Source organism: Mastigoproctus giganteus, chromosome 10, assembly GCF_048544385.1.
Source record: "Mastigoproctus giganteus isolate SK-2022 chromosome 10, ASM4854438v1, whole genome shotgun sequence".
Taxonomy (NCBI): domain Eukaryota; kingdom Metazoa; phylum Arthropoda; class Arachnida; order Uropygi; family Thelyphonidae; genus Mastigoproctus; species Mastigoproctus giganteus.
In genome coordinates this window covers 141,294,051-141,321,918 of record NC_143584.1, presented here as the reverse complement: position 1 = coordinate 141,321,918, position 27,868 = coordinate 141,294,051, and the positions used below count along the sequence as shown (strand labels likewise).

General features: G+C 36.4%; 1 protein-coding gene across 1 annotated transcript in view; it reads left to right on the top strand.

The window, feature by feature from the left end:
* Pgant35A (polypeptide N-acetylgalactosaminyltransferase 35A) overlaps nucleotides 1–27,868 on the top strand; it is a 165,344-nt gene that overhangs the window by 135,548 nt on the left and 1,928 nt on the right. Inside the window, exons 8-9 of the mRNA XM_090383032.1 lie at nucleotides 6,856–6,957; nucleotides 14,580–14,711. Coding sequence (XP_090239158.1) covers nucleotides 6,856–6,957; nucleotides 14,580–14,711 — 234 coding nt within the window. The remainder of the gene's footprint in view (nucleotides 1–6,855; nucleotides 6,958–14,579; nucleotides 14,712–27,868) is intronic.

Genomic DNA, 27,868 nt, shown 5'->3' with positions numbered 1-27,868 from the left:
ATGAATTTTGTATCTCCTATCAAGTTTAAGTTATAACATTACATTTGTAAAATTTAAGTGGTTATAATAGATAACAATTGAACTATCTATTCCAACATATGTGGTTCGAACTCTCACGTATCTATTTGTCATGTTATATCTATGCTAAATCACCGACTCCTAAAGCTCTATGAATATTACTGTTGTACAATACGGTCTAGGTGACAAGTTAAATTATTAAAATACGTAAGTAGTGCTATAATTTATAGTTTATAATCCTCTGCTGATACTGATTACACTGCTACAAGTTACTTAGAAACTTCCAGTATCTGCTATATCGATAAAAAAACAATGTTGCCAAAAGTCTGCTGTGGTTTTCTATGCAATTACAAGGCCGAATAAAGAATAAATACATCAAATTAATCAGAAGATCACAAAAAAATACTATACTACTAAATTTAAATCGAAAATTATTGAAAAACAATTTCAAATCATTAAATAAAAAAATCCACTTAGCAGCTTTGAACACATCGTCACTAGCCTCATCAGCAGCTGTGTCATTCGGACACTGATTTTTATGCCACGATGGAAAAATCTGTATGAAGCGCATAATTGGCAGTTGTCCACTTGTCAGGATCTGATCATAAAGCATATAGCTCAAGCTATATGCTTTACATTCAATAATGTGTTCATGTCAGCGAAGCATATTCTATTCTTCCTCCTTTGAGTACAGAACTCCTATCCTGAGACTTTACCCTTAGGAATTGGCTGAGACATCCCCATTTATATATATATATATATATATATATATATATCAGCAACTCTTTGTAGCATACATACTTGAATATTCTGACTTTCTGCTGGTATATATAGATGACTTGAAGTCTGAAGTATATGTGGGATCTCTTGTATTTTCACAAGAAAAACGGCGCCTCCGTAGCCAGGTGGGAAGGAGCAGCAGTGCGTAGCACACGCTTCTTGATTAGACCGGGGTTCGAGCCCGTCACCACCAAATACGGAGGATGCGGAAAGGTCATTCAGGGAATGACCACCGCATATCCCGGAGCAATATGGCCTTAGTTGCTAATGCTCCTAAAAAAAAAAAACCAAAAAACCAAATCACAAGAAAAACTGCAGTTAGATTCCGTGTGAATATAGTACACTGGTGTTCAAAGAAAGTGCATCAGCCCTTAAAATTGTAATTGTTGTCCAAATAACATAAGTATATGGCAATATTTCTTACAGATTGCATCAGATAAGATTGACACGCGTAGGCGATGACGTAACATTGCATCAGCTCATATATTTTCAGCTATATAAGCACGCTCTGCAAGAGTTGCAGTCATTCCTTGCTTGTGTCAGGGTGGCAAGTTACGTGCAGTTGACGCCACAAAGAAAGAGTGCTATTGTTGCTTTACGTGAGGATGTTTTTCCCGTCATATTGCTTATAGTATCTTGTAATCAGTTAACAGTGAGCGAATTTCTTTCCAAACTCAAGAATACTGGTTCTGCTGATAGGAAAAAAAGGAACCGGGTGCAAACGAGCTCTACACCGAAACAGGACCATGTTTTGAAGCACTTATGCCTTAAAAGTCGTAAAGCTTCTTCATCAGAGCTGAAAAGAGAATGGGAAGGACATACAGGAGTGGTAGCAAGTGCAGTAACAGTCAGAAGATGCCTCTTCAAAAATGGACTTACAGCCCATCGTCCTAAGAAGAAGCCTCTCCTCACACAAAAAATGAAAAAGGCCCAATTAATTTGGTGTAAGGAGCATGTCAAATGGACCCCCAAGCAGTGGAGTTATTTTCTCGGATGAAAAGATATTCAACCTGCATGGCTCTGATGGGAGACAAATGATTCGCTGTAGACGTGGTGAAGAATACCATCCAGACTGTATGGTGTCAGCAGTGAAAATTCCCCACCAACCAAATGATATGGGGATGCATTTTGTATTGTGGAGGTCACCTGCAGTTTATAAAAGGTTCCGTAAATGCCAACGGATACCCAGCTATATTGGAAGGCAAATTGCTGCCAACCATTAGAGACCGTTTAAACCTGCCAAGTAACGGCATCTTTCAGGACGACTCTGCTCCTTATCATCGGGCAAAAAGTCTAAGTAGGCACTTCTGTAGTTACTTTAGCTTCGTTTCTGCATTAGAGGGTCAACAGTAATGTGTTTACATTTGTTACAGGTGAAAAAATAGTTGGAAGAATGGTCCATTACAACTCTTAGCTAGCCAAGAAACAGTCCAGACCTGAATCCTGTAGAGAACTGTTGGCATCATGTGGAATCTGCAGTTGCCAGAAAGAAATCAAAGATCCTTCGTGAACTTCAGGAAGCCATAATCTGTGTTTGGAACCACAAACTATCAGTTGATTATCGTCAGAAATTGATCTTGTCAGTGCCTTGACGGTGTGCTGCTGTCATCAGGGCCAGAGGCAGTTCAACTAAGTATTAGTTTGCACCTGGTGAACTTTTCATTTTGTTTTCATTTAAAATGATAAACTGAAGCAAACTGAGGGCTTCTGATAAAATTTCAGCCATAATTGTTGTGTTTACCAAAACTGTTGTATAAAGGTTGCAAATGCTCATTTTGGAATATTTTGAAAGTACCTGTCAAATATTACTTAGCTTTGCCTTAATTATTAATAAATATCTTTTGTTTATATTTCTATTTGTGATGCTAGTCATTAATGTATCATACCATTGTGAAAAAAGGTTTGAAATGTGAAATTCCCAGGCGATGCACTTTCTTGGAACACCAGTGTATATACACTGAAAATGGCTTTGGATCATTTAAAATCCCATCAAAGATTTATAGTGTATACACTGATTCTCTAAGTATATTATAGGCCAGGGATGGGCACGCATGAGGTCAATGAGAGCCGCATTCCGGTTTTTCATATATTATAAAGAGCCACACCATAGTTACATAGTATTAAATACACAAATTCAAATTTAATTTAATTTAATTAATATGATTACATATTCTACACGTCTTAAGTGTATAAGAAAATATATATAAGAAAATATAATTAAGAGAAAGAAAATACAAAATAATTATTTCAAAAATTTAATAATAAAAATGCATTAATTAAAAGTATAACATTTAACGAAGACCTTTGGTCAAATTTTTGAAATTTGGCGTTGTTGTCATTGTTTAGGAGCATTAGCAACTAAGGCCATATTGCTCCGGGGATAGGCGGTGGTTATTCCCTGACCTTTCCGCATCCTCAGTATTTGGTGGTGACGGGCTCGAACCCCGGTCTAATCAAGAAGCGTGTACTACGCACTGCTGCTGCCCACCTGGCTACGGAGGTGCCGACATTTGGCGTAAAATTTGTTAAAGCTGTTCGCAACAATTCAGTGAGATGATGATTGGTGAACTGTGAACGATATTTCGACTTCACGAACTTCATTGTGGAATACAAAGATTCACAGCAATATGTTGTACCAAAAATTGAAATTAGACCGCTGCAGTTTTCTTTAAATGTGGATATTTTGATTCTGGCAAGAGTTTCCAAAATTCAATTATAGAAGTAGATTTGTGCTGCATTTGCAATGCCTGATCCTCTTTCATCTCTAATAACTCCAATTCCCCAGCCACTTTTTCAACAAGTATTATTTCAGAAATTGGAAATCCATCTTCAATAATATCACAAATAAATGGGTTCACAAAATATGCAAATGTGATTTCAAATCTTCAAACCTATGTTTGAAATCTGCTTGCAATTCTTCCAATTTTTCTTTGTATTCGTCTAACTTTTCTTCTTTGATATTAATTATATTTGCTTTTACTCGTGGAAAATGATTAAATATTTTCTTCTTAAGATCGTACACAAAAAGCCGAAGTTTAGCTTCAAAACTAAATACAGTTTGTGACAAATCAATAATAATTTTTTCCTTTCCTTGTAAAGCCAAATTAAGTGTTTGCAAATGTTCTATAATGTCTGTAAGGAACATTAAGTCAGAAAGCCAAGTTTCATTTTCTAATTCTGGGTATTTTTTTTTTTTTTTGTAAATGTTATGATGGGATTTAGGAGTTCCACAAAACGGCCCAAAACATTGTAAGTTGACAGCCATCTTACAACACACCATAGGGATAAATCATTGGGCAATTCATCTGTTTCGTCATTCACTCGCAACTCTTCTAAAAAGTTCTTAAATTGACAATGTGTTTTGGCATTTTTTCTAACTAAATTCACAATTTGCAAAACAATGTTCCACACAATTCCGTATTTGAAGTACTTCGCTATGAGATGCTCGCGGTGAATTATGCAGTGAAGAGGTAAGAAATGTGGAATTTTAGGATCGTTGTTTAAAAGACCAATGAGACCTTGGTTTTACCCTATCATTGCAGGCGCTCCGTCAGTCGCAACACTTACAAGTTTATCACGAGGCAATTCAAACCTGTTCATCACTTCATCAAGCGCATTTCTAACATCTATACCACGAGTTGTTTCGATAAGAGGTACTAGGTCTAACATGTACGTCTGCAGATACATAGCGGACAAAAACGGCCAATTGTGGAACGTCCTGAATGTCTGTAGACTCGTCGAGAGCTAAACTAAATGCTGTACAATTTTTCAAATCACACATCAAACTATTTTCAACATTTTTACTAATTGCACCAATACGACGCTCAGTTGTACGGCGTGACATAGGAACCTGTGCGATCAATTTATGCAGTTTTGTATTATCTGGATCCAAAACTTTAACCACTTCTTCTAAGTTTCTTTCAATAAATTCTCCTTCTCCATATGGACGTTTGGCACGAGCAATATTCCAAGCTATCAAAAAACTAGCTTCGTTTCCTCTGTCATCTTCGCGACTAAAAGAAGACAAGAGTCCTTGTTGCTTATGAAGACCAGATTGCAAGGACTTAAGTTTCTCTGTTCGCAATTTTGAATTGAATGGATATTGAGTTGAAAAGTGGGGATGACTTCCTTCGTAAATGTCAACGTAAATTACTTACTTTGTAGTTTGCAATTATAACTTTACAAATAAGACACAATGACTTTCCATTATTGTCAATAAAAGCAAAATTTTCTACCCATTCTTCTTGAAAGTTTCTATTTTCTTGTTCGTATTTTCGTTTTTTGATATTTTCTGAGGTCATGTTATCAAAAAATTTAAATAAATTTAATTCCAAAGTTTGAAATTGAAACTCTTATGGGAGGTTTGGTCACATTTTCTACCCACTCCCGGTGTAGTGTTGCACAAGTCCGCTGATGGTGCCAGCAGTGTAAATGAGCGCAGATTTATTTATAATCAAAATAAAAATAGCAAAATATCTAGACATAAAAAAAAAATAAACATAACATAAAATCCGTATAACAAAATATTAGTTACTTAGTTAATTTAACAAGATTCATTGAAAAAAGTTCTGAAATAATAATAAAAAAAAAATGGATTTAAATTTTCAATGGGAGCCGCACTTAACTCAACGAAGAGCCGCATGCGGCTCTGAGAGCCGCATTTGCCCACCGTTGTTATAGGCTTTCTTATAATTGAAATAAATTCTTTTCTAGTGTCAGGTACAACAAATGTTGCACTCTTTCAGAGTCAAACTTTGATATTTGCTGTAGCTGTATCCCTAGTTAAGTTGAATCACAGGCAATGTCTTGGCTAATGCAGCAGCAGCCAAATCTGCAGTGTTGTGGAATCTTTCATTTGTTTGTTATATCCCTGTACAGATTAAATGTATTTAATCCATAAACAAATTACTTTCATTATGGCAAGAATCTTGGCATGGACACAAAGTCAAATAAGGTATACCAAATCAAACCAATAATTTTGCTTGGGCAGTCTAATCAGTGCAAGGTTTGGAGGAAGTTGCCCTTGCTCAGATCTGCATTCTTACTTGTTGAGGGCTGATAATCATCCTGTCAGTAGTTATTGTGACACCATTTTAACAGTTCAGTACATTTTAATTGAAGTGTATCTTTTAACAGTCAGTGCTGTCTGTCTTTTACGCTTCTGACTGAACCTTATGCACTCAGATTTTATCGTATGGTGGCATGTTAGAAATATTTTATAAGTTTTTACAAATTATTAATTTATATAATTTCATTTAAGGTGTTTCTTCAGTTTTATCTCTTAACTGCTTTTTTATTATACTATTTTATATTATATATTTTTATTATGCTATCTGACTTGGCACATTAGCTGCTGATGCACCATTAAAACCATGAATAATCAACCAACCAACCTGGATCAGTTGCATATACAGGTTAAAAAAAGGGCTTCTAAATGGAAGGTTATGCGTTTGAAGGAACAGAAATCGTGGTCATGTTACTGATAAATATAGAAGACACACTTTCTTATTTCTGTGTTGCTTTCATGAATAAAAATCATCCTGTGGAAGTTACTTTAGGTTTGTGATGTTAAAAATGTCCAAAGTAGTCCTAATTTTTTAAAAGAATAGTATGGTTATTAAGCAAACATTTAGCTACTTGCATTGTATTTGTGGATGCACATTAATGTACAACAATTTTGTATTAAATGAATAAAGTCTATTCTGAGGGTGTAGTACAAAATCTTAATCAAAGAAGATAACCTTATGTTTTTTGACCTAATAACAGGATTCAAAAATGTCATCCCATAAGTTACTTATTTGGTTGAGAAATATTACTACTTAGGTTAGTATCCTATATTAATTGATGTATCTGTACCTAATAACTTTTAATAAAATTAATATACTAATTTATATAAATAAACATGGTGAAAAATACATATTTTCATCAACTTCATTTCAAAATCATTGCTTTAAGTAGTACACTTAATATAAACAAACTTATATTGAATATCTTGTTCTAAAACTATTAACAGTAATACTGCAGCATCTTAAATATCTCATTAAAATTTGCTTTTAGATACAGTTGAAAGGAACGGATCTGTGTGTAGAGTCAGAAGATGATGTTACAACTAAAGGATCTCTTTTGGTTTTGAAAAAATGCACCCTGGTTAAAAAACAGGTATGTTCTCGAATTTTCACCTTTGTGTTTAATAATATATTTCATCACTATTTGGACATAGACATCAAGTACAAGATAACATATTATATACAAAAGTAAGAAATTCGGATTTAAATCCATAGACCTAACAAACTGGTATTCAGATATCTCCAAACGTATTCACAAAAATATAATAGTTTCACAATATATAAGAAGGATTAAGATATGTAACAATGCTGATATTATAATAAACATACTCATTGAATTCAGGCATAAGTTGATAGACAACAGATTCCCAGATCGTTTTATAACCAGAAACCTACATATAGCTATTTTGATAGCAATTAATAAATGTCATAATTATCTTAACCCGCATTACATTATAGCTAAAGTTTTGCAGGATTAATAACATAGACCACGCACTCTTTATAGGTATTCCTGTAACGACTATATTATTGACATTTAGCGGCCTTTACAGAGCCTGTACATGTGTACATAGTAGGCACTACCTTAGGAGCAAGACAGATATAGCTTACTCTCATTGAAAAAGTGGTACCTATATTTGCTTCTAGGGTAGGAATTAATTTCTTGTCTTCTCCCTTTTGCTCCTAAGAACATTATCTGTCTTCTTTTTCTACAGGTACACCTCTAAATATAATACATACTATTTGATAGTTTTACACTCTTAACCATAATTCTAGAGGGTGCTCCTTCTGTTTGGTTTATTTTGTTAACTTAATTTATATGTCAGAACTGCGAGGGTGCTGGCATCTACTATCATCGGAGATATAGTAACATGTTCACTACCATGTGGTCTTTCTAATATTTCTTTTCTTTGTGGTAATATGTTTGCTATCTCCTAATCATTATCTATTTGGTGTTTTAAACAGATTTATTGAATATAATGGGCCTTTATACCACTATTTATAGCTTGTAGGAATTAAAAAACCATTCCCCTGTTCACTATTTTTCTATTTTATGCCATATATTATCCTATATTTCAGTATCATCCTTATGATATACCAGGATCCCTTACTATAAGGGATGGGAAGTTACGCTCCCGGTATTATCCTACGTACATTTACATTAGCGCTTTTTCTTTACTTTTTACTATTGACTATCAAATCCTATTTTTCTTACCTCATGATCTATTAGAGCAATTCGAGGGGGATTGGGGTACTATTACTATACTTAAACCATACTTCCATTCTCCTTATTTTAGCTATAGCTTCTTTTGTACCAATTTATATGAAAATTATAGATGGATAGTTGTTCTCCTTTTCTCTTCTTTCTAGATATTTTGCTTCTTCAAGTTTTCTATATATATGTGTTGTAGGGATCTGTCGGGCTAAATGTCATTCTGCTTGTTAACTACTAAATTACTACTTAACCACTAACTTTTTTAATATTATATATTTGACCATGTTAAGCAGGCAGATGATAACAGAAACAGATAGCTCAGTTAATTATGGGTGGGATATATTGAGAGGGTTAGCCCTCGATAAAGTCCCTTTCAGTGTATCCTATTATCTATAATTAACAATTGGTATTATTTTATAATTATACAATTGTATTGTTAATTAGTATTCTTTACTAGGTTTGGCCACGAAGGCCAGTATTGGCTATTATAGAATTTCTTGAGTGATTTGATCTACAGGTATATTGTGGTCAGCATGTTAAATTACATATGTTCGTATATTTATACATGAATAGATTCGGTTTTTTACATTTTCTGCCTCTACCAATATAACTAACATAATATCCGATTAAATAGCATGTACCTATTTTACTAAGGCTATAATAAAATATATTACGATGGATGTAATGTACGATTGATTATAGATGGCATGAGCCAAAACATTATGACCAGTGAGTCATTATGCAAATCGAAGCAATTGCAGGTGAACTATGGTGTGTGCGTGTGGGTCAGGACACGGTATAAAAATACTGAGCTCCGTTAATCAGCGTTACTCTTGTTCTTTGGATGGGAAAGGTAGCAGACTTAAGCGAGTTTGACAACGGCTAAATTGTAATGGCCAGACGACTGGGTTAGAGCATATCCGAAACAGCACATCTGGTGCGGTGCTCATGGTCAGCCGTGGTTAGTACCTACCAAAAGTGGCCCGAGGAGATGGGAAAACCCACGAACCGCCAGCAAGGTGTTAGACAACCACGGCTCATCGATGCTTGAGGTGAGTGAAGGCTCTCCCAGATGGTACGTGGCAACAGAAGGGTGACTGTGGTGCAACTCGCCGGTAATTGGAATGTGCTGGTGATGGGAGTAATGTGTCACAACACACACACAGTACATTGAATCCTGCTGAAAATGGGGCTGTGTAGCCACAGGACGCTCCAAGTACTAACCATGGTTCACCGGTGACAGCACCTACAATGGGCATGCAGGCATTGAAACTGGATCTTTAGTGATTGGAAGAAGGTTGTCTGGTGCGATGAATCACATTTCCTGTTGCACCATGTGGGTGGCCAGGCAGGTATGTGTGTGTGTCGTTTACCTGGGGAAGTGATGGCGCCTGGATGCACCATGGGACTAAAACAAGCTGGTGCTGTCGGTGTCATGCTTTGGGTGATGTTCTGTTGGGATACCCTGAGTCCAGTCATCCATGTGCCAGGCACTCTGACGTCTACCACCTGCCTAAACATCATTGCTGACCAGATACACCTTTTCATGGCAACGGTCTTCCCCTCTGGTGGTGCCATCTTTCAACAGGATAATGTGCCTGAATTGTTCGAGACTGGTTTGCAGAACATGAGGAAGACTTCCAGGTCTTGTCCTGGCCTCCAAATTCCCCAGGCATTAATCCCATCGAGCATCTGTGGTTTGTGTTGGAACAGCAACTCCGATCTGCGGTGTATCAACCACTGACCTTACAGGAGTTAAAGGATCTGCTGTTTATATGTATAATTGTTTTCAATTAATCTACCCTGCGTGAGCAAGTTGTCTATTTTAGACGCGAACTTTATGAAGGGGTGGAAAAATAAAATATATGCATACCATAGCACATGTTATCAGATGGTGTAATGAATGGTAATAGTCAGATACTACAAGACACATTTAGAAATCTTGTAGCATCCATGCCTCTCCGGGTACAAGCTGTTTTGGCTCATCAGTATATACATACAGGTAGTTCCTGGGTTTACAAGGTACCCCCCCCCAACCCCCGAGTAACAAGTATCAACAAAATCAAAAATATGAACATTAATTGCAAAAAATGAATGTTAAACAATCATAAAAATTGCATTTAAAACCACACGCTTAGCTATACATTACACTGTACCCCACTTTACGATATTAATCCGTTCCAGAGACACCATCGTATTGTGAAAAATATCATAATACGAACCCAATAACATATTGTTTTTTGATAATTCGTTGCATGACCTCAGAAGTTGAAATTTTCGCTATATAACTCTCTAAAAGGTCGTTTTTATAGGATAAATTGGATTAGTTACCAATTCAAATCATTAAAATGCACTACACTTTCATCATTATCATATGTTCTCTTATAAGAACCAATTTTTGAACGCCTTTGTGATATTTTTCTAAAGCACATTTCTGGAGGTCACGACTATAAAACAATAAAAACAATTTGCACTTTCCAGTTTATTGGGCTTTTCTGTTAATGCAATCAATTATAAACGGGTAGTACACTCAATGTTATTGCATTTGCGAAAATACCGATAGCTGGAATTGTTTTTTACGTTATTATGGTGAAATATGTTTCCTCTTTACTGAAATCTTCAATCGTATAAAAGACATAAATAAATTTTCAGAATCTTCTCTTTGTTCCTTTTTTTTTTAAGCTTCGTAAATGCATTACTCCGTGCAAATCGTGTTAGTTGCAATTTGTGTGTTCCATTAAAAGAATGCTTATGCATGCTATTGAAATTTAAAAAGAAAAGAGAAGATTATCTTGGAAATAAACTCCTCTTGAAGCATTTCTGAAGAAGGCGACTCCTTGTGCAACAAACCGAGTGCCGAGCCAATAATGAGTGATCAACGAGTGTGCATTAAGTCGATGATGATGGTGAAGAATAAACATTCTTTAACATTTGTAAGTCATAAATAATTTCTCTATTATTATAATTTGCTTGATTTTACAGGCTACGTTTTCATTTCTTTGGATAAATCAATCATTGTTTAAACATAAACTAATTAGCTAACTAATTTCATTGTTGATAACGTAGCCCTTATTTTTAACCTTGTCTGTGGGAAATAAATTCCCGCTTTACGAGTTTTCACTTTATGAGTGCGCACTAGGAATGAATTAACTCTTAAAGTTGGGAACTACCTGCATATATATCATGGGATTTCTAGATCCTACAACTTCTGCTAAAAACAGGAGAAATAGTTAGCCATGATTCTCATGGAGATTTTAATTGAACCCATTGTCTTTTTGCTTTCCTGATTCTGCAATTATGGTCCCAATTGATTAGCTTCTCATCAGCCAGAGTTCAGAAATTTAACACAGCTTTCAGGTTGATCATGTCATCTTATAATGTGTAGCAATTGGTCCTATCTTCTTTGTTGGTTTTTTTTTTTTGCAAATCAAGACTTCTTTCCTGATATACTATACTTAATATGTTTACAACTCTGCAGCCCTCTAGAAGGAACAAAATTGCCCAACTGACATCCTTCTGGAGGTTAGTATGGCACTTCTGTTCTTTCTAGAGGTTATCTTAACACTGTCAAAGTTTTTAGCTTTCAGATTTGCAATCTCTGTATTCTGTCACAACTAATCATTGAAAGTGGGAGGACTTTTTTTCATTCAGTTAAATTCTGATTTATGAAATGATATTAATAAATTTTTATTAATACCAAAGCCATTAATCAATAATTTCCAGTTAAATAAAAATTTTTTACAGTTTTGAAGTAACTTACGTATTGTCTCTAAGTGTACTGATCCTTTACCAACATGGGCTACAGTTAACAGTTAATAAATTTTATCTGAAGTAATATCATTTCAATAGTGAGAATTGAATATTTATTTAGTTCTCACTATTTCTGTTCACTTTCCCCTATCACAGCACTTTAAGGATCTCCAGTTATGCCTAAACTATTTCCAGACTCTAGATGTTGATTAGGCTGTTTAGCATCTAGCAAAGATGCTAGAATGTATATTTGGGATGTACTTCCACCATCTAGCATTATTATCACCCAGCCAGTTTGCACCAGTTTGATCGAACTGGATGTGGCGGTGGTGGGGAACCAAGGTGTTAACACTTTTGCCCGATGGATCTAGATATTTGAAGGAAATTTTTGGTGGATCCTTGAAGCACTAAGAATTGAATTCCTTGTAGAGGTACCTACTGTGAACAAATCAAAGATTAGAATTTCCTTGCACTTTGACAATACATTTAGCAAACAGGTCAAACAAATTCTATAACGTGTGTCAGACAATCATTCAGCTCATGCTAATTCTTTGTATAAATAAACATATAAACATGCAAGAATGGGGGTGGTGGGGCCAGAACTACTGGCACATTAATATTTTCTAAGACTTGATCTGGTACTGAGTAAATTTCCATTCGGAACCAGCCTTACATATATCTTGCTTGTAATTCCTGTTTTCTCAACATATATTGAGTGCTATACACTCATGAGAGGGAAAACTTTTTGGCTTCTTTGATACCTTCTTGCAGGGCATATACAGTAAACCCCCGCTATTCGCAGTATCTGTATTCGTGTATTCGCGATCGCTGATTTAATATAAAATGAAACTTAAAAAAATGTGAATTTTAAAGCGCCGTGAATATTTTCCGCCATAAAAAAAATATGGGCATGGCTAAAATTATCTTTCCCGGTCAAAACAGCGCTCAGTGGGTGGGGGGGAGAGGGGTGACAAAATCGCGAGCGTGGATGTTTCTGGCTAATCCTTGTTCAGTATGTGTTATGCACTTGTCATGGAAGGTTTCGTCATTTGCTTTTAATTTATATGTTTATAAATTGAATAAATTTATCAATTTATAAATTGATATGCTTACAAAAGTGATAAAAATATGGCTACGAATAACAAGGGAAATGTGAAAAGATCAAAGGTGATGACATTAGCGAATAAAATTGAGTTATTAGACAAATTTTCTAATGGTGAAAGTGTCTCCTCGGTGGCAAAACATTATAAAATCAATGAGTCAACGGTACGATCAATCAAAAAAATCGGAAGAAAAAATCTGCCGTAGCGTCAGTGAAAATGCGCGAATTGCTTCAAAAATTTGCTCTGTAACTCGTGATGTTAAATTAGAAAAAATGGAAAAGGCTTTAAATCTGTGGATAGAAGACCGAACTCAAAATAAAATTCCGTTACGTTCACTCATCATTCGTGAAAAAGCAAAACTCCTTTATCAACACTTTAGAGAAACTGGTGATAGCACTGGCGGGATAAGTTTTTCAGCTAGCAAAGGTGCTGGTTTGAAAGATTTGTTTGAAATTTCTAATAAATATTACATTTAATATTAAATTGTTTCTTATTTTCATTTCAATGCATTATGCTTGCATTTCACTATGTACTGTCTATGTATATAGTCATATTATGAAGGTACATATAATACATACATAGACAAAATTTTAGACTAGTTTTTCTTATATATTTCATACTTTGGAATGGAACCCCTTTATTACTATGGGACCCATAACTCAGTATTTGCATTTTCGGTATTCGCGACATTTCTCAGGAACGTAACCCCCGCGAATAGTGGGGTTTACTGTAATTGCTTTCAATAAATCTACCCTGCATGAGCAAGTTGTCTACTTTAGACTTGAACTTTATAAGGGGGTGGAAAAATAAAATATATGCATACCATAGCACATTATGATGAATGGTAATAGTCAGTTTTCGATGGGTGAAATGAGGGTGCTGCTGCTTCTTGTCCATATGTCCTTGGATCTGTAGAGAAATGGCAAAACAAGAATTTATGCATGCATATATACAGGTTACCATTGATGCAACTAAAATGAATGAGATGGAGTGGAATATGCTGTACTGCTGTGCATATTTTGAAAATAGTAATAAATATTAATATGTATCCAAGGGGTGTTTTAATTGCATATATAAGCAATCATTTGATTCTTTTGATTTATTCAATTATGTAGATTAAGGCCAAGTTTAGATGAATGGGTATTATTCTCCATCTATTCTTGTTTAAAAATAGGAAAAAGTCAAACCATTCACTCTATGGATTGAAACTAGTAATTTTTAGGGGAGTACAAAATGTTTGCCTTTGTCTAAAAATAAGAAAGTCTAATCACTTGCATCTGTTAATTGAAGTCATTGAATTTTAGGCAAATTGATTTTAGGCAAAGATGTTTGAAAAGCCAAAGTAAAATCATCACAATTTTCTATTAATATTAATGTTTTCTTCTTGGTCAGGGCTACTGAAAGTTATATAATTTTGCTGATTATCCTTGGTTAGTTATCCTTCAAAAGAACTAATTGACAAGCTGTGATCAAATATGAAAGTAGCAATCAAATTCCACCTTATTATTAGAAATGCATGATCTGAGGTGAATTAGCATTATATCTTATTTTTTATTTTATTGATTTTTTTACTAAAAAAATAAGCTAATAACAAACAAAGCAATTAGTATGCTTTATTTTATTGTAGTTTATTATTGTTCTATATTTCAGTTGTGGTCTGAAACTGAGAAGCATGACTTTAGGCTAGCTGAATTGTTATGCTTAGATGCTGGAGAACAGTATCCTAGATTAGCTAAGTGCCATGAAATGGGAGCTTCCCAAGAATGGAAATATGTAAATATGGTAAGTATGTACAGCAGGCCCCTGTTATAACGCGGTTCGCTTTACGCTGATTCGCTATAATGCTGTTCTTATATTATAACCCGTATTTGACTATAATGCTCTTTTACAGATTGCATTTTTGGCATATTTAACGGAATCATTTCATTTGATGGAGTTGATAGCTTGAAAATGAATATAAAAATACGGTTAAAACGTTTCCCACGCCGACTTGAGAAATATTCCCACACTCGGTGAAATTCTCTCGCGCTAATTTAATTGCAGTTTCTAGATCAACATTTTAAAAAATGATCAAGTATATTGCTTGTAATATTTGCATTATATGCATTTATCCGAAGTCTAGTCATCACTCAGTACAGTATTAGATATCGTGCATAACGGACAGTTTACTTGAATGTTGTATCGTAATTAATGCAACCAACGCAGTTACATTTTCAAAGAGTTAATAATGGCCGATAAGAATGAAAAAGAAACAACGTCTGAGCGCAGTACGAAGACTATAAATGTAAGAAAAAGACTGAATTTGAAAATTACATTAGACGAATCGATTCCGGTCAAAGACAAGTGGATGTGTGCCATAATTTAGGACTTGCAAGTTTAACTGTAAGAACAATTATAAAAAAACTCATAAATACATATGTTACGTTATGGGAATGCGGCGCTCGATTAGCGCGGATTCACTTAGCGCTCTGTTTTTACAGAACGAATTATCAGCGTTAAGCGGGGGTTACCTGTATTCATAATTTATTGGCTGTGAAACTTTCGCGTGGAGGAATTATTGCTTTCAGTTATGAACTTTATATCTAAAATTACTTTACTAGATTTTGGTTTATTTAATTTTAAAAAAAGATGGGGTGGGGAACATTATCATTGTAATCAAACTACAATCTACAGGAATTGGCATTTGGCTTCTAAAAAGAAACGCTGTGCTAAATGCATATAAAGTGTGTAATATATTTAAAAGTTAGTGTTGGTGGTTTGCAGGGTCAAAACCCGAAATATAACTCGCATGGGAAAAATTCTGTATCTTTGTCACTGAAATTAGCTAACTACAGTTCTGAGTGAAAGGGCCTTTAAACCAGCATTGGCACCAACTCCCATGCAAAAAAAAGGGGGGTGGGAGTCATCAGTTGCATGGACATTTTGCACACTTTTCAGATATATGCTATAAGATGCAGCAAAGAAATTTTTTTTTGCATTTAATTGATATACACAGGGGAAGGAGAAAGGTCATAGTCAAAAGGATCAGAGCTATGCAAAGTATAATGGTGCTTAAAAAAATTGCATCACTTGTAAAATTCACTGAATTTCTGTGATGGAATCCACTGTGTATATATATATACAATGGATTCTGGATAATCGGGGCAGCTGTTTATTGTATGTATGGACAAAATTTGAAGAACAGAAACAAAACAAGTATTTAGCCCGAATTTGTTCTGCTTATTTGAGCCAACAGTCGTGATTGAACAACAAACTGTATGTAGATGGTGCACATGATAATAACGTAGAGATCATGCGGGCAGCAGCCAAGTCAGTTATTGCGAAGTTGTGCTATAGGGTGGTTGTGTTGCATTTGTTCTGTTTGTGGTAATCGGATTCTGATAGAAATTTTACTTTTGGTATACAATTGTTTACGATCACACTAGGTACGTGTGATCTTAAACGCTGACTTCTAATCTCTCTTGGCACAAGCACATTACAAATATTGCTTCCTCTGCATCTAAAAAACTTGGTTTTCTCTTTCGCTCTCGGCGTTACTTTTCTCCCAAACAGCTGCTCACTCTGTATAAATCACAAATCCGCCCTGCCATGGAATATTGTTCCCACATCTGGGGTGCCCCCAAAACCTCTCTCAGGCTTCTTGATTCCATTCAGAAGAGGGCAGTTAGGTTAATTAATGTTTCATCTCTAACAGAGTCTCTCCACTCGCTTTCTCATAGATGCACTGTTTCTGCTGCATGCCTCTTCTACAGATACTTCCATGGGCACTGTTCTTCTGAATTGGCTTCTATAATTCGCGCTCTCTCTTTCAAAACAGTCCGAACACGTGACGCCACCAGCCAACATCCATTTACTGTCCAACTTCAAACCCACAGAACCAACTTTTCATCTTCCTCATTTATTCATTCAACTGCCGTTTTCTGGAACAACCTTCCTTCATACGTATTTCCTGAAAATTACAATCTACAGAAGTTCAAGTCCAATATCAACAAATATCTTCTTTCGTCTTCTCAACCTCCAACCCAAGCACGGTACTAAGTACTATAGGTTATAATACCTCTCGTGTTTGGGGTTCTCATAAAAAAAAACAAAAAAAAAACGCATATATACTTATATGCTAACATGTACTTACGACAGTGGTATTCTCTAAGAATATAGTCAATATCTTTCTTTCCTCCTTTGCACATTTTTTTTTTTTTTTTTTTTTTGTTTTTTGTTTTGTGAAATTTATTAAGTACACATGTTTTTCACCGCCAGTGTCAGCAACACAAAACCAAAAATGTATAACTAAAGTGTATCCTTGAATAATTTCAAAAATTCTATTAGAATAAAAGTTCTGGAAATTAAGAAATTTGTCCACAAGACGCATATATACGTGTATATATATGCGTCTTGTGGGTTAACATAGATTAAAAACTGTACCAAACAGTGCGCTGGTTAGTTTTTTTATTTTTATTTTTTCATTACATTTAAGACCCCTGTCACGATGCCAGGTAAATATTTGTTGCTTTCAGAAAAAATCGCTATTCTTGACAAGTTAAAAAGTCAACCTCCTAACATCAGTCATTGTCAACTAGCAGAGATAATTAAAGTGCCAATTTCACCACTTCTACAGCAACAAGAAAAACTTATAGAGGAGTGGACATTGTGCATGGGTTTAAAGAAAACATCTCATAAGCAAAAGAGGGAAGGTGATGATCCAGATGTCGAGGATGCTTTGAATCAATTGTTTTCCACTGTATCTAAAAGAAATGTGCATGTAAGTGGCCCTGTGCTAAAAACCAAGTCAGAAGAGTTGGCTAAACAGCTAGGGCATGTAAATTTCAAAGCGATGGATGGTTGGTTGCCACAATGGAAATGTAGACATGACATTAGTTACAAAAAAGCACATGGCGAGGACAGTGCTGATGCTACGAGTGCTGAGCAATGGAAATCTGAAAAACTGCCAGAGCCAGAGTTGCTTCAAAAATTTAGTGGGGGATGACATTTACAATGCCAATGAAACAGGCCTGTATTATTGTGCTGCTATGCCGGATGGTTCCCTGAGCTATCAACACAACACTGTCTGGTTCAAAGATAGCATTGGATTGTGTAACAGTGTTGTGCTATTCAAACATGTGAGGAAATGATAAACTTAAACTTTTGGTTATTGGTAAAAGTGCTAAACCTCGTTGTTTCAAGGGGTTTACAATAGGCAGTTTGCCAGTTTCATATTATGCCAATAAGAAGGCATGGATGACCACATATATTTTTATGCAATGGCTAATGAACTGGGATGCGGAACTGCAACGGAAGTCCAGAAAAATTCTGTTGATATTGAATAACTGCATGGCACACACTAACGTAGATGGTTTAAAATGTATTGAACTGGAATTTTTACCCCCTAACACTACATCCCTGATACAGCCTATGGATGCGGGAATTATAAAAAATTTGAAGACCTATTATCGCAGAAAGCTGATTAATCACATCATTGAAGCAATTGAGGAAAATCTGCTGACATCTTCAAAATCAATAGAAGTTAGTGCAAAGTTTCAGTGTTAAAAGCTGTACAATTTATCGCTGATAGCTGGTGAGGAATAAGCAGCAAAACAATTCAGAATTGTTTTGCTAAATGTGGTTTCACGACTAATTGTGATTCAGACGTGATGAGCTGTATAGAAAATGAAATGTGTTTGGAACTGCAACACATCCAAAATTGTGAAGAATTTTTAAGAATTGACGATAACCTCCGATGCCACGATGAAAATGAAGTTATGGGAAAACAATTATTGAACAAATTGCGGCAAAACACTCAGACACCAGAAGACCAGAAAATGAAAACCAGGTTGCCAGGAAATATATTGCTCAATTGAGATGCTATTTCGTTCAGGAAGGCAATGAAGGCGGTCCTTTATCAGCATTAGATACCTGCGCTGACTTTGTTCAGATGCAGTCCATAAAGAGAACACGTCAGGGTACACTTGATAATTTTTTTCAAAATAAGTAAAGGCGCTTCTGTAGCCAGGTGGGAAGGAGCAGCAGTGCGTAGCACACGCTTCTTGATTAGACCGGGGTGCAAGCCCGTCACCACCAAATACGGTGGATGCGGAAAGGTCAAGGAATGACCACCGCATATCCCAGAGCAATATGGGCCTTAGTTGCTAATGCTCCTAAAAACTAAACAACAAACAAACCCTTAAGTAACGTGTAACCTTTGCTTGACACAGACATTATTATGTACCTTCATTTTACATATATACATTATATGTATGTACGTACATTTTGTTTGCTTTTAGCTTTACTTATTTTTAAATAAATGTTTGTACCAATATAACTTAATTGGAATGAGCAACAGCCTGGAAAACAAGATGCAGGATATTTCAAAGACTGCTGGGAGTCATTGCGGTACAAGTAAACAGATGGGTTGTGTTAGGGTAGCTAAGAATAGGAACAGATGCATGTATACTTGCATGTACACCAATGCTAGGAGTTTGATAAATTAATTTGATGAATTTGAGTTATTGCTCAAAACATCAAAGGCAGATATTGTTGGGATATCAGAGACATGGTGTCACACAGATATAAGGAATGCAGAACTGGAATTTGGGTAGAACAATGTGTACAGAAAGGTACAAATTGTACTCCCCAATGAGAGGAAAGGAAGAGAGGAGGGGTTATGCTATTAGTTAAGAAACACATAAAATCCAAGGAAGTGAAGTCAGTCGACATCGCTGGACAGTGCAGTGTCGAGTGAGTTCAGTGTGACATATGCATTGGGAGATCAAAATTGAGAGTAGGAGTGTGCTATAGACCTAATGACTCTGATGAGTATAATAAGAAACTGTACAGGGAAATAGAGTGAGCCAGTAAATCAGAGAGTCTTATAATGGGGGATTTTAATTTCCTAGATATTGACTGGAATTTGTGGGTTGGTCACTCACACACTAGCAAGGCTTTTGTGGATTTATTGGATGATTGTTTTCTACATCAGCATGTTCGGGAGGCAACTATAGGAAGTAACACTCTTGATTTGATTATCAGTAGTGATTCTTCATGCATTAAGAATCTGCATATAAAGGAACCACTAGGTGGCAGTGATCACAGTGTGCCGAAGTGGGATTTACTCAAAGAGGTAACTACCATCAGGGGTAAAGGGGAGGGTTTTTGCTTTTGCAAAGGCGACTACGATGGTCTGAGACAGTATTTAAATTCTGTACAGTAGGACCAACTGATGATGTTACCAACAGCAAATTCAAAATGTGAAGCATTCAAATTACTTACCTTGGAAGCTACTAGGCTTTACATACCAACTAAGAAATATTGTTCAAGGTTTAGGCCTAAATGGATGTCAGATGAACTAATGAGACATGGCAGAGAAGAAAAATGCATGGGATACATATAAATTAACATGTGACACAGAAGCCTATGATAGATATAAGTTGATCTGTAACCAAGTTACAAAGGTGGTTAGGCAGGCGAAGGCAGATTACGAGAAATCTTTGGTAAAGGATGCAAAGAGTTCTTCACTTATGTAAACTCTAGAAGGAAGGGGATGAATCAGATTGGTCCACTTGATATCAATATTTCAACTGTTGATGATTCTGCTCAGGTAGCTAACAAACTAAATGAATATTTAGCATCAACATTCATACATGAGGAAATATTCAGCGAGGGGAATGCCAGAGGTGTTTCAACTCTGGTGTTTACAGAGGTGTTTTCAAGACTAGGCACTGGCAAGGTGATCTGATAGAGGTGTATAAATCCTTGAATGGTTTGAGCATGCTCAATACTGATGGGATTCTTCCTCTTGCTCAGAATAATCACCTGAGAGGGCATAAATTCAAATTGAGGAAAGACAGATGTAGGATAGATGTGCGGAAGTTTGCCTTTAGCTAATGGGTAGTTGGTTGGTGGAAGACTTCCATCCCTTGTTGTGGAAGTTGATAGCCTAAATAAATTTAAGGCTCAGCTGGACAGGTATTTCGAATGAATGGAGGGGTGAAATGGAAGTGGGTTTTTTTTTTTTTTTTTTTTTGGCTGATGCTGCATAAGCTTGCTTTCTTGCATCATATGCCTCTACTAATGCTAATTATGAAAAGAACAGGGATTACCTTTATTTTATATATAGGCAGCTTCTTTTCCAGCCAACTCACCTAGTCCAACGTGCTAATAATTCTTTGGGAAGGGGATATCAATATAAAAAAAATGTGGGTCATCTTCCCTACTGTCAGAACCTCATGTTCAGACCCCTTGGTCTCAATAATGAACGCTCAAGACTTCTGTCTTCAAACACCATACCTCTGGCAGCAAGGAAACCATTACGTGGATTGACATAAAATTAAATTTTGATGGTCTAAAAGCTTAATAAATATGGACATTATTCTCTTTGGTGCTGTAGCTTGACATTAGAATTAAAATTTAGGAGTCTAAAAAGCTTAATGGATATAGGGGGATTATTCTCTACATTCCTGAAGTCGGACTAGAACTTTTCGGGGTGTCATGTTCACAGGAATAGAACAACTCACAATTAATCTGAAACTTTTGTCTTATGTTGTAGTGTTTGTTCTTCACTCATGCGTATAAGTGACCAATCATCGGACAATAGGAATGGTCTATGGGTATTGATTGATTCATGTAGTTTCATCTCTAAGGTTTCTGCAATAAGTAATTTGTGGTAGTTGTTTTGAATATTTATAATTTTTTGTTTCATTAAAGCCGAATGAATGTCATTCATTTATTGCGTGGAACGAAAGTTCCAGTGCATTTGGATTTAGACCGGGGTTCAAGCCCGTCACCACCAAATACGGAGGATGCGGAAAGGTCAGGGAATGGCCACCGTATATTCCCGGGGAGCAATGTGGCCTTAGTTGCTAATGCTCCTAAAAACCAAATAACAACAAGGTCATGTATACTAGATCATGCTGTGATTGGAATGTGGTGTTTGAAGGTCGATTTCTGAAGAATGCGTATAATTTGTTCATGGGTTTTGCTATGATTTTCATGTCGGCTCTCTTGCACATTTGGTTAAGTTTATTGTACCAGTACTCGACATAGGGAATGGTAATGAAATGTATTTTGGCCTTGTCGGATTTTAGTGCAATGTTTGTTTCAAGGCTATTGTTATTTATTTTTTTGCGGGCTAATGTTTTAACTTTGTTTATATAGGTTATTGGGTAACCTCTTTTTGAGAATCTTCTGGTTAATTCATTTATTTCTCTCGTTAAAGAAATATGGGTGGAAGAATATTTAAAGGCGTTAAGAAATTGATTCAGCATGACCGATTTTTTGTATGGTTGGGGATGATAACTGTGGAAATGCAGAAGCATCCCCTTATTAGTGGGTTTTCTATATACAGTCAGTCCTCGTATAGCATGATAGTTGTGTTCCTAGAAACCCTCGTGCAATATAAACAACAGGCCCTATGGGAAAGGCACCTCCATAGCCAGGTGGGAAGGAGCAGCAGTGCGTAGCACACGCTTCTTGATTAGACCGGGGTTCAAGCCCGTCACCACCAAATGCGGAGGATGCGGAAAGGTCAGGGAATGACCACCGCATATCCCGGAGCAATATGGCCTTAGTTGCTAATGCTCCTAAAAACCAAATAACAAACAAACAAACTCTATGGGAAAAATAGGGTTAGGTGCCGACCACCCAAGATTGAACACACATTTTTAACCAAAACGTTACCAAACACAATAAATAGTCGTAATAAAATACATAACTATTTTATTACGACTAATGCTTTTGCTTCTATCGTAAACAGACTTGTTTTTTGTTTGATTTTCTATCCAAACAGATGACAGCCGTTCCATCTCTTCCAATTCTTTGTCTTAATCTAATGGATTTTAATTACACTTTGAGTTGTTTCTGCTATGAAAGTTGTTTTTATTTTCTCTGCATTCTTTTTAATTCTCGCTGTTGCCTCATTTAGGTCTGTAGCATATGCAATATGGGCCGGAGGCCGGTGTGATTTTGGCCATAAACGCTAGTATGAGGCCACTACAAATTTTCCCGGGTAAGAGTTTTTGACCCAATCCACCTCTGTTTATTGATATTGCTTTTCTTTTTCTTTCTGAATCTGTAGTGTCTTCACCAGGATGCTTCCTTTTCACACCTTTTAAGTATTTTACTCATTTTTAGGGAATAAAGCACAATTACAAAATGAGGAGGCACTTTTTATACACATAAACAAAGCTGCGTGCATGTAACAACTGAATAAACAACACCGCAAAGGCAGAGATACACTATTAACACCTCACATTTTACTAAAGCACATTTCTAGGGGTTACTACCATAAAACAATAAAAACAATTTTCAGTTGCGTTTCTGCTAGTGGAATCTGTTATAAACTGGTAGTAAACTCGATCTAATTGCATTTGCGATTATACCGATAGCTGGAATTGCGTGAGTTTTTACGTTATTATGGTGAAATGTGTTTCCCCTTCACTGATATAAAAAACAAATAAATTTTCAGAATCTTCTCTTCATTCCAATCATATTGCTTTCAGTCGGGGTGATTCTGCGTTCGACTGCCATTTCTTGTAAACACAAAAGCGAATTCAGTTCATGTTATATACGATATCGTTCCCCTATTTATAAATCATGTATGGTTAAATTCGTGTAGTGTAAACACGTGTTATACGAGGACTGACTGTATTTCATCAAGTGACATACACCATAGGAAAATTAGCTGTAGATATCTATTGTCAGGGTGCCTCCGTAGCCAGGTGGGAAGAAGCAGCAGTGCATAGCACATGCTTCTTGATTAGACCGGGGTTCGAGCCCATCACCACCAAATATGGAGGATGCAGAAAGGTCAGGGAATGACCACCGCATATCCCGGAGCAATATGGACTTAGTTGTTAATGCTCCTAAAAACCAAATAATTAACTAACTAACTATCTATTGTCAGTGAAACCCCTTGATCGTTGTACAGTTACTGTTATTTCAAAGTGTGCATCGTATCTTTTCAACAAACATGAGAATGTTTTCTGAGCATATATTCTAAGACTTATTTGACAGTTTGAGCAGTTATGATTAAAAGCAACTAATGAGAGAGATGTTCCATCAATTTTACTGACAATAGGAAATATTCTGCTTAATACGTAAGGTAGCTACAGCAAAGTATTTTGTAGTCAAATTTAATTTACAGTTGTGACTATAAAATCAATCTTTTATTTAGTTTTTTTATTTTTTTTATTTTTGCTTTTTGAGACTTAGAATATTACTCTTGGGAAAATTTCCAAAAGGTAAATGATATGTTATAATCATGGTAGTGACAGTGTTTCAAACTTCTATCTGAATATTGCATAATCTTTCTACAGGGTGTTTCTAAAGTCACTATACACCCTTTTTTTTAATGAAACCCCAAACACGAAAGGTATTAGAACCTATAGTACTTAGTACTGTGCTTGGGTTGGAGGTTGAGAAGACAAGAGAAGATATTTGTTGACATTACACTTGAACTTCTGTAGACTGAGTTTTAGAAGGATTGAAATTAACTAAGTTGTCTTTGCCCCACTGGAGAATTACCTGGAGATTGGCATTTAAGGAATTCGTAGCAGATTTTCAAGAAATACATATGAAGGAAGGTTGTTCCAGAAAATGGCAGTTGAATGAATAAACGAGGAAGATGAAAAGTTGGTTCTGTGAGTTTGAAGTTGGACAGTAAATGGATGTTGGCTGATGGCGGCACATGTTCAGAGTGTTTTGAAAGAGACAGCAGGAATTATAGAAGCCAATTCAGAAGAACAGTGCCCATGGAAGTATCTGTAGAAAAGGCATGCAGCAGAAACAGTACGTCTGTGAGACAGCAAGTGGAGAGACTCCATTAGAGAGGAGTCATTAATTAACCTAACTGCCCTCTTCTGAATGGAATTCAGAATCCTGAGAGAGAGAGATTTTAGAGGCACTGACCCAGATGTGGAAACAATATTCCATGGTAGGGTGGATTTGCAATTTGTACAGAGTGAACAGCTGTTGGGAAGAAAAGTAACACAGAGAGCGAAAGAGAAAAGAGTTTTTTTAGATGTAGAGGAAGCAATATTTGTAATGTGCTTGTGCCAAGAGAGATTAGAAGTTAGGGTAATCCCCAAAAGAGATATATCACCTTGCCTAGAAATCAGAGTGTCACCAAAGATAAGGATAGGAGCAGAAGAATCCTTTTTGCGAGATATAAGACAAGACTGAGTTTTAGAAGGATTGAAATCAACTAAGTTTTCTTTGCCACACTGGAGAATTAACTGGAGATCAGCATTTAAGGATTTGGTACTGGATATTCAAGAAGTTAAAACTGATTGAGCAAAGCAAGGTTTCTCAAAATGGAAAGTGGAATGCAATGTGCTTTCATCGGCAAAACTATGGATAGGATTTCCAGTCAATAGAAAAAGGTCATTAATATACAAGAGGAAAAGAGTGGAGGAAAGAACTGAACCTTTGGGGACACCAGCATTAGTGGAGAAGTTAAAGACAGGGAGCCATCTACCATCACCCTCGGTGAGTAATCAGAGAGAAAACTGGATAACCAATTATAAAAAAAAAAACAATTGGCAAACCATAAGATGGAAGCTTGTTCAGAAGAACTTTATGCCAAACACAATTGAAAGCCCTTTGAGATGTCAAGAGCAACTGCTTGTGTTTCACCGAACTTTTCCATTGAATTTGTCCATAAATGGGTAACATAAGCCAGAATATCACCAGTGGATCGACACTGACAGAATCCATACTGGCGATTGTTGATCAGACAGAAGGTTTCTAGGTAGTTTAAGAGTTGGCTGTTAATTGATTTCTCCATTACTATAGAAAGAGTAGAAGTAATTGCAATGAGACGATAATTGGATGGGAGGGATTTGTTACCTTTTTAGGAACTGGCTGAATATGAGCAAATTTCCAAGCAGAAGGAAAAACACCTTTGGAATAAGAAAGTGAAAAAAGGTGGCAAAGAATAGGACTGAGTTCAGGAGCACAGATTTTGAGAACAAGAGGATAAATACCATCAGGACCTGGAGCTTTCTTAGCATGAAGATTCGTCAACATACTTTTGACGGGAGACCACAGGAGGCATTGAATGGTGGGATGTGTTTTACTAAGATCATTAATACAAGAGTTGGAAGAAAAATGGGATGCTAGCAGGTCAGCTTTATCCTTGGCCGAAGTTGATCTGGTTTTGACAGAGGTGGAAGCAGAGATGGGCAAAAGTTACAGCCAATAGCTTTGGCAACAGACCAGAATGCTCCCCTACCATTAGGGTAAGAAGCAAATTTCCTACTCTTAGTCTGTTCAAAATCTAGTTTGGACTGATTAATAACTGCTTTACAATTGTTGCGAGCTTTGGTGTAGCAGAAAATGAAACTGAAGAATTGGAAACAAGCCAATTAAGATAAGCAAAATTCTTCTCTTGACAGCCTTACCACATTTATTAGAAAACCAAGGTTTAGATTAAGGATGAGATTTTAAAGTAGAATGTGGGATAAAGGATTCCATTCCTACAAGAATAATTTCACTGACACCATCTGAACAAACGTTGACATCAGAAGTTTTGAAACAGTAATCCGACCAAGGAAAAGAAGAAAAGGAATCTTGCAGGTCATCCCATTTTGTATTCTTGTAATGTCAAACAACATGACGTTGGCAATAGCCATGAGATAAAGGCTCTATTGGAGAAGAGACAATCACCAAGTTTTGATCTGAGGTGCCTAAAGGACCACTCACTTCAACCGTGTACTTAGAAGGGTTGTTTTTGAGAAAAAGATCAAGCGAGTTGGCTGTATTGTTAGGATTGTCCGGTATTTTGTAGGTAAATGAACAATCTGTGCAAGGTTATTAGTAATTGCAAAAGCCTCAGCATCTCAACAATCTGGGTTGGTGCGACTAGAAAATGGAAGCCAGCTGGAGTTGTGGACATTAAAATCACCAAGGAGAATTACCTCACTGTTAGGAAAGTTGGACTGCAGAAAGTCAAGTTGCAAAGAGAGGAAGTCAAAGAGCTCCAAGCGATTAGTGGAGTTGGGAGAACGGTAGAGACAACAGGTGAATTTGACACAATGAGGTAGAGAGATTTTAAACCAGAGATCAAAAAGAGGAGATTCCAAATTACCAAGTCTCTGACAGGGAATATCGGAAAGGACATATGCATAAGTACCACCTTTGAGGCGAAAGGAATCATACAGTGAATAATTTGAGCATCTGAGATGAGCAGTAGTCGAATCAACTGATAACTTAGATTCTGTCAGAAAAAGTACAACGGGTTTGACCGACTGCAAATGGAAATGGACATCGTTGAGATTAGAATTGAGACAATGTATATTTGTGAACTGAACTAGGAAGTGTTTGAGAGGTTTAGATCTTTTCGCAGATAGGCTTACTCTATTAGTTTGACAATTCATGCTGTATGAAGTAATGAAATTTTTGGATATGGCGTACATATGGTAAGAATATATCCAGATAACGTGGCCTCTACAATGCTCCCTGCATACACACTACTCGGACTCCCTCCAGTCACTATCTGGCAGAGTAGAGGTAGCAAGATTATACACTTGCTGATCTGGAAGCCTTCTAAAGAGTTACCAATAGGTTTGGTCCAGTGTACTAACTAGCAGCCGGCCTGCGAACACTGTTTTAGAGCTGTACCCTTGAAATGTAAAGAAGATTGGATCTGGCCATGATGTCCATCACAACCTCAAAAGTCATCAGTCATGCTGCATGATGGAAGAGATTGGGAAGGGTTGACCAGAACTTAGCTCTGGAGACTAAACATGGGTTCCACCACGTCAAGCCTCCAATAAGCAAAGTGGTGATATTGCACTGGTTGATGAGAGTTGTCTACCACCTGCTATTGCCTGGTAACACAGAGGGCCGACATTCCTTCATAAGCAGGGCACCACACCTCAACCCGTACTTATGTTGGTTCACACCTGGGTGGTCACCCACAGTGTGCTTGAGTGTGGGGGTTATACCCA